This window comes from Pogoniulus pusillus, chromosome 28 (genome assembly GCF_015220805.1).
Source record: "Pogoniulus pusillus isolate bPogPus1 chromosome 28, bPogPus1.pri, whole genome shotgun sequence".
In the NCBI taxonomy this organism is placed as follows: domain Eukaryota; kingdom Metazoa; phylum Chordata; class Aves; order Piciformes; family Lybiidae; genus Pogoniulus; species Pogoniulus pusillus.
Window position 1 is genome coordinate 11,026,972 of NC_087291.1, and position 13,580 is coordinate 11,040,551.

Below are 13,580 nucleotides of genomic sequence, written 5' to 3' on the forward strand. Positions count from 1 at the left end.
GGTAGCAGAAGTCTGATATAAGAGAAATTCATTCCTAGCAAGTTCCCTCCCCCAGCTACATATTCTGGTTTACTTCCATATGGAGTCTGTAAAAAATAAAAAAGAAAGAAAAAAAAGTACAATGGTTCACAAAGCTCAATTGTGACCTTATAAAACAACTCTGCACTGCTACACTTCTGGGAAAGCCACTACTGGGAGGAAAAACAAGTAAAAATCTTCCCTATCAATCACATTAGGAAGTGTTTGCTGGGGGGCTGGCAGCTTCCAGGACAAACACATGGTGTACATGTTGGGGCACCAAAGCTGGCTGCTGCTGCTGCTGCTGCTGCTGCTGCTGCTGCTGCTGCTGCTTAGGACAAAAAACCTGCATGTGTGTGGGTATGCTTGTGGCTCTGAGGGGACATCTCTCCAAGCACAGATGCTCACTGGCCACCTCCTTGCCCCTGAAGGCTAAGACAAGTTAGTTGCCTCAAAGCCATCAGTGCCTTTGTAAAAGTTTTCCCTCTTTGTCCCAGACACATTGCCCCGAGAGTGTCCTGCTGTCTGTCTACACAAATTAGTCAGTCTCTACATTCTTGCTCTCTACAGGACCTCTGGTGTTGGCTGCAGCAAAATCTTTCTAATATTTCATCTCTGGTTGTGACTTTCAGCTTTTTAGGAAGGCTGCACTTAGATAAGACACCAGCTGAAATACCACATGCACCAGAGGGATTGACTTTGCCACTTTGATCCCACTGGCTGTTGAATTTTGTGCAAAGTAAAGAAATGGGCATCTTCTTTTGCATTAACAGCTGCTGCTTGTGTCTTCTTTTTATGATGTTTATTTAAGATAGCTTAATGATTTTATTTCCCTTAGATTCACTGGCCTGGAATTAAGTGGCTTAATTTTCACTGAAAGTAAAATTAGGAAGGAGCATAATTAAAAAAGGGACTAATTCTGTCATCTTTACACTGGCAAACTTCCCATGGACTTTTATTACTTGCTAGGAATTTTGCCTGAAAAAAGGATCATATAATCAAGCACTTCATTGCTGCAGATTATATTAAAACCAAATGAGTACATGCAGAACTTCTGCACACAGATCCCAAGAACAAAGTGCAAGGCGGTCAGGTTTTAGCAGTTCTGAGATTTACTCTTCATCCCCAGGTAAAATCACTAAGCTGGATAAAAATCATTCTTCTCTTGATATCCTGAGTCAGAGCACTTCTTAGATTTCAGATGCTACTATGAATTTAAGGACCTGAAAATATGAGAATGCAAGAAAAGTCCTACTGAGTTTAAATCTTTAGTCCCTAACACAAAAGAAGGGTATGAACTGGAGCAAGTGTGCCAGTGGTACTTGCTGCTGAGGCATCTTTCAATCTAGAGGTTGGTGGCTTGGTGACACTTTGATCAGAGGCTTCCCTGTGAGGCAAGAGATTTGCTGGCAATGGCAGCGGCAGCTGGGGCAATGGTGCTGTGGGACGATACCCCCATGAGCCTGCAGCCCCTGTGCCACCAGCAGCAGGCAGAGGATCACCCTAGTTTTGAGGGCTCACAGAGAGAGAACTCCATCATGCAGCCTATCTCATTTATGCAATTCAGCTCGTTTCTAAGTCTCAGATGCAAGATACTTTGGCAATCAGCTTGAAATAGCTGGGACTTAATTTTCAGAGGTGTCAATCTCTCTAGCCTAAGCTGAGGTCCATGGGAGACAGGAGACTGTGATGTCTCTTCCAAAACAGCTGATTTTTTTGACATTAGAAATGGAGAAACATGCAGTTCCTGCATCCTTCTGAAATTCTTGGCATCTGTTGTTGAATCCAGCTACAAGTGGGCATTTTTAAGAGTGTCTATGTGAATATTTCTCTGGAAGTATGTCTAAAACTGCTGGGAGATCTTTTAGCTGTAATCCACAGGGAGCTATTGGTGATAATAAAAAATGCTGTGAGACGAAAACGGCAGCAAGTGAAACTGCCCTCTCAGAAAGCCCAGGTCTGCTTTGAAGGAAGTGTTGATATTCACCATAAGCCTCAATCATTTCCCAGAGGGCTCTACGATGCTTTGTAATGACATAATCAAAAAGTAATGGTGTTCTGGACTTGAAGGGGGAAAAAAAGAAAGCAGGGCCTGATCCATCTCCCATTGAAATCAAAAAGGATTTTGCTATTGACTTTGGTGAGAAGAGAGTTCTGGACACAATCTGTGTGCAGCTTATTTGCGTGTTTGCTTATCCAAATGATCTTAACTGTAACCAATAGCATGTCTAGATGTCTGTCTGGGAGTATGCCTGTACAAATGCAGAAGTGTGAGATTATAATGTGCTTTAATTCTAATTATTCTGGCCTTTTAAAAGCATTTCCAGCTACAAAAGGACAGCTTTAGCTGATTTCCAGGACAGAGATTTTTAACTGGTAAATTTGTAAGTCACAATTCAGGCTGTAGTTCAAATTCAGTTTTATGCAGGCTTGAGACATAAGCAGATTTTGCGCTCACGGGGTGAGTTTAAGAGTGATCTTAGTATACACTCAATTAAAAGTTTGCAGCCATTATTTCAAAATGTGAAGAGCACTACAAATTACCCAACTCGTCAGCTGTGGCCCTCGGTTTCCTTGAGGGGAAATTTCTTTGATGACCACAAGAAAAATCACAGTAAGTGGCAAGTACGATTGCCATCACAAGTCTGCTGAAAAACGCAGGGTGGACGCCTGATTGCTTTAGTCTTGTGGACAACCCCTTCAGAACAGCCCAAAGTCAGGCAAGGTGGCTTGCACCAGGAGTTAATTTAGCCTGCTGGGACTCTTTGAATTACTAAAATGAGCCTGAGTTTGGCTTGTAAATGGGGGGTAGAATTTTATTTTCCTTTTGGAGGGGCGTAGAGCCGTTGCAGAGGAAGCCTTTCAGAATAAAAGTTTGCTTCGCATTATAGGAAATGACATTCCTGTTTTTAGACTCCCCTTTTCAAAGCATGCCTCAGATTTCTGCCTTGTAGCAGAGAGCTTTTGTGTAAGTAATGAAAGTCTTTAAAATGAAAATACTAATGGTAAACAAACCCAAATGCATGAAAGATATAGTCTGACTGCATAACAAAAGAGAATTATATAATTCTATTTGAGTGAAATCTTTCATCTTTGATTTACAGGTTTGAGTCAGTCTATAACTGAAACCACATTGTTCCATATCTTTCATATCACGGCCTTCCCCAAAAGCTTGTTTTAATTAAGGTTCCTTTCAGATTTCAGAATAAAAAGCATGACAGTCTTCACTTATGGCTTTAATATATCTTCTGAGTTTGGAAAAGATATAAAAATGAACTTCACTTGCTTTTAAAAGCTGAGCGAGCTATCGAATACCGCAAGCTGAATACTTCAAGGTATCTCCCGGGGTTCATTAGGTGAGAAAGTTGTAAACAAAATAAAAGTTGCTGTAGCAGAGTTTTGTGCATTTGAAGCAGTCCTACATACATGCCCTATCTCTTTGTCTGACGGTAAGGCAACACGTGTAACAGTTTAAGCGTTCGTTATCAGCTAAAGGCACGACTCTAAGTTACGTTCTCAAACATGGAACTAAACAGCTAAAGTCACATTGCAGGGAGATCTTGCTGCACTTTTGGGATCTAAAATAAAGCCTAAACCCTTTGAAGCTTTTTAAGCAACATCAGTCCTCTTGGTGCAGGACTACATAAAAGAATCAGTTCATATTCACATGACGACCTGTAAAAAAACACACCCCCACCACAACCGCCACAGAAACACCTGAGCTTCAAACGAGCTGCACGCAGTTACTGAAGATCGCTGCTCTTAGAGGCAGGACACAGAAACGGTTCAGAACAAACCAAAAACACATTTGGAAAGCCATCCATTTTTCAGAGACTGCTTGATCTCTGCTGCACATATGGTGAAAGCTACTGTCAACTACGGAGGGTACAGCACTTGTGTTTCTTAAAGGCAGGAGATCGCTCGGTTTAGAGAATCGCGAATGTGGTTTTATGATAGAAAAGATCACATGAAATGAGGAGGGATAGCCAGGAAAAGGGAAAATAAAATCAAGCACCATCAAACACAGTACTTTGGGGTATTTATAGTACAATAAGAAGTGCTTTCCCTTTAGCTCAAATCCTTCGTCATATTTTACGCACTTTTCACTTAGCTAAGAACTCATTACAGGGCGTTAAAAAAATGGCACATGGAACACGGGTGGGTGGTGTACTTTCTTCCTTACACAGAGCAGAGAAAACAAATTCTATTAACAATTTCACACAGTATGATTAAAAATCACCCAGTAAAAAGTGTCAGAAAGTGATTCATGGGAGTTTACCAAGTATTCTGCCGTCTGTTGCAATTCTCGTATCTCTAATCTATCATGTAGAGTTTTGTAACACTCAATTTCACAATTTATGTTGGTGAGTGGGTCAAACAGCATGTAAAAAGCATGCTCTAGGCTCTTTCTCCCAAGCCCATTTCACTGTAACTCTAGAATTGTAGTGGTTACATTTAAGGAATCTTTAGGGCTCTTTCAAGTCCATCCAAAGGACAAGTGAAGCTGCTATTCAGAGTTCTGTGCCCAGTGTTTATGTTCCATCCAATCCGTGCCACCCAAGCAGCAGACAAGACATGTCTGAAGGTGCTTTGGGGGGATACACAATGATGTCACCCACAGGAAATATCAGGGAGGACTTGGCACTTCACAAGGCTGGCTCTTCTTCCATGGGCTCGCCAGCAGCTCTGTAAAAATAAACAGGCAATCAGAATACGGCACATGAGTACACAATGACATTGTAGATTTTCATGCATAATCAAAGCTGATTTTTCAGCTCTCTCTGATGTTTATTTGTATTATTCAGTTATCCATAAATAGAGTTTCTTTCCTAGGAAGTATAAACAAATGTCAAGTGGAAAAACATTTTAGATCCAAGCAATCACCGAAAATGTTCCTGTTTATATTAAAATATGTCAGAATATTTTATAACTTTTTGTCCAGAAATGTACATGCTTTCTGTCAACAGAGTTAAATAATTTCATGGAAAAATAGCTGTGATATTTTTATTTTACAAGCTTTTGCAACTAAAAATATGTGCACTTATTTTTTCAAGTGGGCCCATACTCGTAAAGCAAAACAGTTTGCTAGTAGGCAAGTAGTTGGCAGGGTTCGTCCTGGGGTTCTCCCTCAGTCCTCTGATTTTTGAGTCTGTGCTTTCATCAGTGCATAGCCTGCCTGCCTGCAACCTCTGAGACCAAATTCCAGACCCAAACAGCAGATCACTGTCATAGAGAAGGTTTCTATTAATAACATTGCATCAGATGAGTTCTACGTCTTTTGTTTGAAAGCCTTTGGGAAATATGAATCTCAGGCAAAGGGAGCTCTTTAAAGCAAGTCATAAGAGAAGAGAGGGGGCATACAATGAGATGGCATAAAGTGTCATAATTCCTTGTATCTGACAAGCTACTGCACCTGAGCATTGTGTTGGAAATTACAAAATGGGAAGCTCCTGAGATGATGGTGGGACCTCACTATTGAAGAGCACAAGAATTTGGACAGAAACCACTTCTCACCTCAGTCTGCTAGAATACCCTGTGACAAATGAGCTTAAGACCTCCTCGAAAAGAGTCACTTCAAACAAATTTGAAATGACAGTAAAATACAAATGCAAACTAACAAGTAAAAGACAAGTTTACCAGTTAAATCCTGTAAGCTGGTATAATAACTGGCTTCAGCAACACGCCCCTCAGAAAGTACAAACTCATGAGACCCCACGGAAGGGGCTTGCATGGGCTTTAGTAGTTTATTCAGCAAGGAAGCCAGAGAATTTTAAATGAATCTGGAGTTTATTAAAGCCTTTCCAAATGAAAATTTCAGCAGTGTGACTTCAAATGATTTTATACAGGTTATTCCTCTATGATTTGGAATGGCCACAGCTCCTATGTTGAAAAATGGCAGATGAATGATATATTTAAAAGATGCTTTTTCAAAGTAATCACTTCCCAAAGCGTTGCTGACCTTAAAAGATTATTAATCTATAAATCTCAAATCTTTTCTTCCTCACCACACAGTGGAGCGTGTTTCTTATGTAGAGTAACCACTGCAGCTCCCTTACTCCTGAGAGGTGGGGTGAAGCCCTCTTGCATTCCCTGTTTTACCCCTCTTGCATTATTCTGGCTTGCAGCAGAGATCACACAGTGGCAGCCAGGGTGAGATGGAGCCCAGCCTGCTGCTGCTGAGGTCCTTAGGTGTGATAAAGGAACATGCACCATGTGGGGAATTCACATTGATGTGTTGTACTGACCACAGCCTTCCAGTTTCTCCAGCTGCCTTTGGAAGACTTGCCTGTCCTTGGGCATAATGCCAAAGTGCAATAAGCCCTTGTTAAACATCCAGGACCTGATGGGGCTGTATGGAAAGAGGATAATTTGGAAGCAGATAACAGTTCAGTTTTAAGGTTCTGCTCTGAGTAATGAGAGTGAGAAGAAGTAGCGGTCAGCAGGTTTCGGCTGGAGATCGGCAAAGCAGGAAGGAGTGAAGCTCTGGAAAAACTCTGGAATTGAAAGTGGGGGGGGGTGGGTTATTTATAGGGATCTAGGGCACCAGTATGTGTGGCTAGCTGTTCACGGGCATTTGGCTTCTAGGCCTGACACACTCATTGCCATAGTACAACCGAGAGATGATCTTATTCAGGGTTTTAGTCTGGGGTAATTTTTCACTGACAAGGGTACTTCTGAGTGCCAGAACAGACCTTGAGTGTTATACTATAATATAACATAATCCAATATGTTTGAGTAATATGCCAATATTCTGCACCAGCCAAAGCCTAAGCAACAATAGGAATTTGTATGTGTAAGTGCCAGGGGAGGAGATTAGGGTGCCCTGGTGAAGCCGGCTCTTGTCTCTCAAGTGGGGGTATTCTCACAGCCTTCTCCAGTCTCCTCTTCAAGACATGTGTTTGCTTTGATTTTATTAGTGTCAGCGAAGCCACTGGATCTATCCAATGGCTTATCATTAAAAACATCCATTTTTATGAGAAAATGGCTTGGGCCAGAGTTCTGTGTGAGAGCCAGTAAAACTGTAGGGCCCTTATTACAGAGAGAGAAACACAGAACACTGAGTGGTGAACCAATATATACCTACTCTGATGAAATCAGATGTTCTCAAAAAATAAATAAATAGAGGGGGCAGAGTCTGACAGACCAAATTTATGTTACTTCAGTTATGTCACTCTCAGTTAGATCAGTTCAGCCAGTCTTCCTGTGGGTGACAAGAAGTTGGCATAAAAACTCAAAACGGGCAGCCCCCACCCCCTCCATCCCTCATTGTATGCTCTGACTGCTTCCTCAGAGATGCAGCTGTGAGCTCAGGTCTGACCTGAACTGATTTCATGTGGCCAGCAGATTCAGAAAGACACTGATTGGAACTGTAGTGGTTGTAGAACCACAACTGTGATTTTGCATTAAGGCTTCACTGTGGTTCATTTAAACTGCAGGTTCCTAGGTGAAGAGCCCTCTTGCACTCACTCTGTTTATTTTGGTGTGTTGGAAAGAGTGCTCACCTACAGCTCTATACATGTGCAACTCACACAGCGAAGAAGTCTTTTGCCAGTTCATGCTAAACAAAATGATTCAGTTTGAACCTTAAACCAAAAGAAACAGATGAGATAAAAACCTTAGCATATGGATAAAATGTGTGAACCTGTGAAGCCTTCAGCATTGCTCTGTGGCAGTTGAGAATAACTGGCAACTGCAACATTTCTGAGAACATGTTTTAAATAGTTCATCTCTACACTTAAAAAAGGTCAATGTTTAAGCATATAGATGAAGTAAATGTCTCACTTATTTTTTCTAAAGTGAGAATGACAGAGATTCCACACAGCTGCATCATCACACACGTACAAATAAAAATGCAAGGTATGTTTCCAAGTCACAGAAACTGCTGAACAAAAGAGAGATTTGCTGGCATGATGTTATGTCATAACCTGCTCTTAATTTAACTCAGCTGTGTCAGGGAGGATCACTGCAATTGAAAAGAGATCCTCTGGTAACAGAGAGCTGGGGAACAAGAGGTACATTTCTATACCATGGAGATGATTCAAAGAGTGCCTAAAGACATTGTTTAAGAGATCCTGAGTAAGTGTATACCCTTGTAAAAATGGACTTTGTATAGAACTCAGTGTCATCACAGTTTAAGAGCTAAGGCAACTACACATCTATATACTTTAAAGAGGAAATAATGTCCAAATTAGGCAAATTAAATCAACGATAAACTCTGACAAGTTAAATGCAAACTCTCAATGATGCAAGCCAAAGGAGAGCCTAAAGAGCAACACGTTCAAGATCCAAAAGCTAGTCACAAAAAGATCTTTCAAAATATATCAGAAGAGAAGATCAAAGCATAAAAGGAGCATCCAGGAAGGTAGAAGACCACAAAAGCAGAATGAACTATTTATATCTGTGTTCACCAGAGAAGCATCAGGAAGGTTTTATTACTTGCAGATGAGCTGCCTTAAACTGTATCAGCACTAGAACAAACCGATTTATTAAACATTGCCAAGCTGCTAAAAGCAGATGCTCTTTATCCACTGAGTTCTGAGGGGAATGCAATTATGATGTTGCTAAAGAAGTAAGTGTTGAGCATATTCTACTGCTTCACTCAGCATCCACGTAAGATGCAGAGAAGGTAAGAAGTGCAATTGCTCTTTTGGAAACTACAGGAGATACACTAAGTCTGTATGGGGAAACTGAAAGCAGATATAGTCAGGGATAAAATTAGTAGGCATTTAGGTAATAGTAATTTAGGTAAGATGTCTTAACACTTAGAGAGAAAGAAAGCCTTACACATTTATTAGAAGTTTGTGAAAGAAAGGAAGGAAGAAGGATCAACGGATGTGCCTGTGCAATGAAAATCTTCCAACAATTGCATCTAAATGCTTTGGGGAATCCATGCTCCGAGAGTAAATTATCCCATAAATGAACAATCCACCAAAAGTAGGAAATAGATAATAATATTGGTGAATTTTCACCATGAGGCAATTCTTTAGCGCATCTCACAGAACATATCTGGTTGGAAGAGACCTCAAGCATCATCTAGTCCAACCCTTGATCCAGCACTGAAGGGTCAACACTAAACCATGTCACTAAGCACTAGGTCTACATGCTGCTTGAACACCCCCACGGATGGTGACTCCCCCACTGCCCTGGGCATACCATTTCGGTGTTTGAGAACCCTTTCAGTGAAGAAATATTTCCTAACATCCAGCCTGAACACATCCACCTGGCACAGCTTGAAACTATTTCCTCTAGTCCTGCTGCTTGTCATCAAGAAGAGGCTGCACCCTCCTCACTTCAACCTCCCTTACGGTAGAGAGTGTTGAGGTCCCCCTTCAGCCTTCCTCTTCTCTAGACCACAACCCCAGCTTTGTCAGATGCTCCTTGCAGGCCATGTGCTCCAGGCTCTTCTCTGGACACACTCCAGCACCTCAGTGTCCTTCCTATAGTATCAAAAAGAACTTGCAGTCTACTAGTCAATCCAGGTGACCAAGTTTGTGGATGATTCCTGATATCATAGAATCATAGAATCAACCAGGTTGGAAGAGAACTCCAAGATCATCCAGTCCAACCTAGCACCCAGCCCTATCCAGTCAACCAGACCGTGGCACTAAGTGCCTCATCCAGGCTTTTCTTGAACACCTCCAGGGACAGCAACTCCACCACCTCCCTGGGCAGCCCATTCCAATAGCAAATGACTCTCTCTGCATGAAGAACTTCCTCCTAACATCCATATGAGTCAACTCTAAAGCCCACCACACCATACCTGAGTTGAAAAGGTCAACAAATACAAACTAACACACAACACACAGAAGAGGAGGGAGGACAGCTTTAACTGTTTTAACTCAGTGATGGCTACAACTGAGAGCTTGGAGTTAACCGTAGAAGAGTAGAGGGAATAGGTAAGAAAAAATCCCTGATGTGAAGCTATCCACCCAGCACCTTGAGTCCTGCATGCAATTTTTACTCCACCTCAAAGAAATGTACAGAAGACAAAGAGCAGAGCAAGATTCATCGGAGGTAAGAAGCTATTCTCATACCAAGAGGAATGCAGAGTCTTGAGACAGCTGAAGCCTTTAAAACCAGAAATGGGGCAGAGACTATGAGAAAGAAAAGACCTGCTATTATTTCTCACAATGCTAAAAGCAGGGACTCCCCAGTGAATTTATGAGTTAGTAAATTCAAAGCAAAGAAAAAGAATGCAATGTCTGATGAGGCTGTGGCATTCACTACCTGAGTGTCAAAACTGCAAGCTGGTTCAAAAACAGTCTTTGAAAAGTTTACACTTGGGCAGGTATCCTGGAATCTTTACACAGGACAGGTCAGATACAGCTGTTGACATCCCATGATTCACCAGGGTGAGACTGGCTGTCAAACTCCTCTGCTCCCAGTCCTCTTCCTTATGCACCTAGGACTGGGGGATGAGGCGAAGGTGGGCAAGAAAAGTCCTGAACAGGGGAAGCTGTTCCTCTGCTCCTGACTCTGGGTAAGGCCAGCTGGCTGCAGGTTACTCAGCAGAGCTGAGGCAGAAACCCAAACAGTGAAATGCTAAGTGAAGCTTTACGAGTTGATAGACAAATACAGCAAGTGGTCCTTGATGGTGGCTAGCTGTGCCCCATGATCCAAACGGTTATGTGCTCTAGCACATCATACAATGTGAGCAACACAACGCAGTGTGACTGAAACTGCAACTCATAGCTCTGTAATACTGAGAGTAACATCTCCAACTTACACTTTATTTTAATTTCCATTTGAGTAAAATCTGTGCTCAGCTGAACGGGGGCCATAAAGTCAAGCTCCGATAAACTGTCATTCTGAAGATTCATTATTTGCTGTAAAAACAGTAAGTGCAAGAGAGCTCCATCCACGCCCTTTGATTTTTCCATTTTAAGAAGAAACATACAGAAGCTCCAATGTATCAGGGACAGCACTCTACTGAATATTTTCACAGCACCATTTCTGAAATGGATGTCTGGCCAAAGCACAATTTTAATTGGCGAAATCTGTATCTCGCACAGCGAATGAAAAAGTTATCAACACACACAAAAGTTATGCTTGTCAGAAGTGTTTTACAGGGCATGCCTGTTCCTTTACTTGTATCTGTGTTTAAATCTGTGTTAGCATCATGCATGTTTTCCTTCCTATCCACAAATTCTTTTTACTCTATCTGTTCTCTTCTGAAGTCTATAATCAAGTTTCGGTTGGATGCTAAAACACAGAGTCGTGCTTTGGTAAAATAAAAGACCAAAAGAGTAGCAGCTTTTCACAGTTTTCCTCATTTAGCTTGCCAGAGAAAATACAATTAAAAAATAATCGGCACTGTCACTTGAAGAAAAGAAGGAGAAAGAGAAGAAAGAAAGAGAAATACTTAAGATGGGCCTTAGCCAGAAGCATTTTATCCTTTATTCATCAGTGGTAAATGAGTCAGATATGAGCTGGCCAGGAAAAGAGCTGCTTTGCCCAAAATCTGAGTTTAAAGTGAGTCATCTCACTCCAAACACCAGTATCTCCTCCAACATAACTGGCACGAATTTCCTGCAAAGAGACTTCTACTGCTTGTTCCTTCATCTGGAGTCCTTACCATCCAAAGCTCATCTCCAGCATCAATTCAGTGAAACACTGTCACAACCGACTTTCCAAAACAAACACACTATACAAAGGCTTCCGTCAAGATCTTCAGAATGTGGCCCCCATCTGCAAGAAGGGAAGGAGGCAAACATCTACAGTGGCCTCATCAAGAGGCTTTGAGAGCTCAGATGACTCCTCATGCCCCTGCAGCCTGGTCATTTGCCACAGAACGGGGCTGGAGAAGAAGCACTGCACACGTGCTCCTTAATCACAATAAATAGAACGTGAAAAAGCAAAGTTGGACTCATCACTACGTTACTGCAGTTTGTGTTGCTATGTGCCTGTGAACGGCAAGTTTCTGTGAAGTGAATGAAATTATACTGGCAGGAAACCAGAATGTGCAATGTCAAATCACTCCCAAGATTTATGATCCCGTGCTGGACTTTAATTCATGCTCAGAATGCAGCCAGGTCCTCTCAGCTCTCCCTGCGGCACAGAAGACCTTCGAAACCAGACCTTCAGGGTGACTGTTTTTGACTTCATATTTCCCCTTACATCCAGCAGGAAGAAAACAAAGAGAGGGATGTCCTGAACCCTCAGAAAAACCTAACACTCAATTTTAGCCCAGCGGAACAGCACTTACGTCGTCCTGTCGCTCTCTGATGGCAATCTGGCTTTGGGCGATTTTCTTTGTGGGTTGCAAATGTGGAAACAGACTTAGGAACGCATGCGTGCATAGGGCTGGGGGGGGGGTTATGCTGCTGAAAAACCTCTGCAGCACCACAGAAGATATTTCAAACGAAGCCATTTTTCCACAGAACAATTCATCACGATGGATTTGTCCCTACAAGAGTCCAGAACTGATGAAGTGTAATGAATCTGGCAGCCACATGCATTCCACTTGTGTACACTTCAGCACATCCCTTTTTTTTCCCTTGTTTCTCTCAGCTCCACCCTGAAATTGTTTTCAGAATGTGGGTGGAAATTGTCATAGGTGATCAGTAAGTAGGTAATAAATAAAAGAATCAAGTGCAGCTTTAGTCAGTGGGTGAGTTAGTTCAAACCATGTAGGATTAGCCGTTGCTCTCAACGGCTGCAGTTTTCAGTGAGCAGAGGGGCAAACCGAATACAATTCTTGGTTATTCTGAGCAATGTAAAAACACACAAAGTTAACCACATCCCTTTTCAGACAATTCAAACCTTTGCGTTCTTTGACTGCACCAGTTCCAACGCTTTAACTGAAATTCTTTGTCTCTCAAAGCTATGCACACAAGAGCAGGCACCTTTCTGCCCCCCGGCTAGCAGAAGCGTCTCGTAACTGTGACAAATTTCTATGACAAACCTCACATTATTCCCTGGCTGAGCACTGATGAGCACTCAGAAATCTCAAATCTATCTTCCATTTGCCATGGATTCTTCCCCAAGCTTCTATGGATTTGTTCGCAATAATACCAGCACAATAGTCATAGCATATGAAAATATAATAACCATAGGAAAGGTAATAATGTAAACACTGCAACATTTCCTCTCTAGCTCTGCTCCCTGTGTGTCCCTTTGAGCCGTGGCGGCTAACTCGCTGTTGTGAGAGACATTCACTGCCAAACACGTCCACTGCCTTCAGCGCTGCACTCTTCCCATGGATGCCTATCAGTTCAGTTCTCATTAAGAGCCAACGTGTGAGGCAAGAACTGAATCAAACAAGTAGCTGTCATGACGTAAAAGTCATGGATGCTTCTGGCTCTACTCCCACCACCACTGTGCTACCCACAGCTCCCTCCTTTCTCTCCTGTTGTTATACAGCTCTGCACCACAGCCCTCAGAGAGCTGATGAGTCTCCTTATAAGGCTTTTTTCTCCTTTCCTCCTTCCCCTGTTTGTGTGATGGAAACTGAATGGTTCCACTGCATTTTGAGTCTCTCTCTACTGGTGAAGGCCAGGAAAGTTTGTTCTTAAAACGAATAAATCAGGAACTCCGAGGACTTCTGCAGCGGCTTTTCTGAT

The 13,580-nt window shown here is 42.1% G+C and overlaps 1 protein-coding gene across 8 annotated transcripts in view; it reads right to left on the reverse strand.

Annotated features, from left to right (window-relative positions):
• Positions 1 to 3,069: 3,069 nt before the first annotated feature.
• The window catches only part of HDAC9 (histone deacetylase 9), a 465,174-nt gene continuing 454,663 nt past the window's right edge, over positions 3,070 to 13,580 (reverse strand). For all 8 annotated transcript variants that reach the window (XM_064167147.1, XM_064167144.1, XM_064167145.1 and 5 more), the window contains one exon: positions 3,070 to 4,704. In XM_064167147.1, coding sequence (XP_064023217.1) covers positions 4,665 to 4,704 — 40 coding nt within the window. In that variant the 3' untranslated portion in view covers positions 3,070 to 4,664. The remainder of the gene's footprint in view (positions 4,705 to 13,580) is intronic.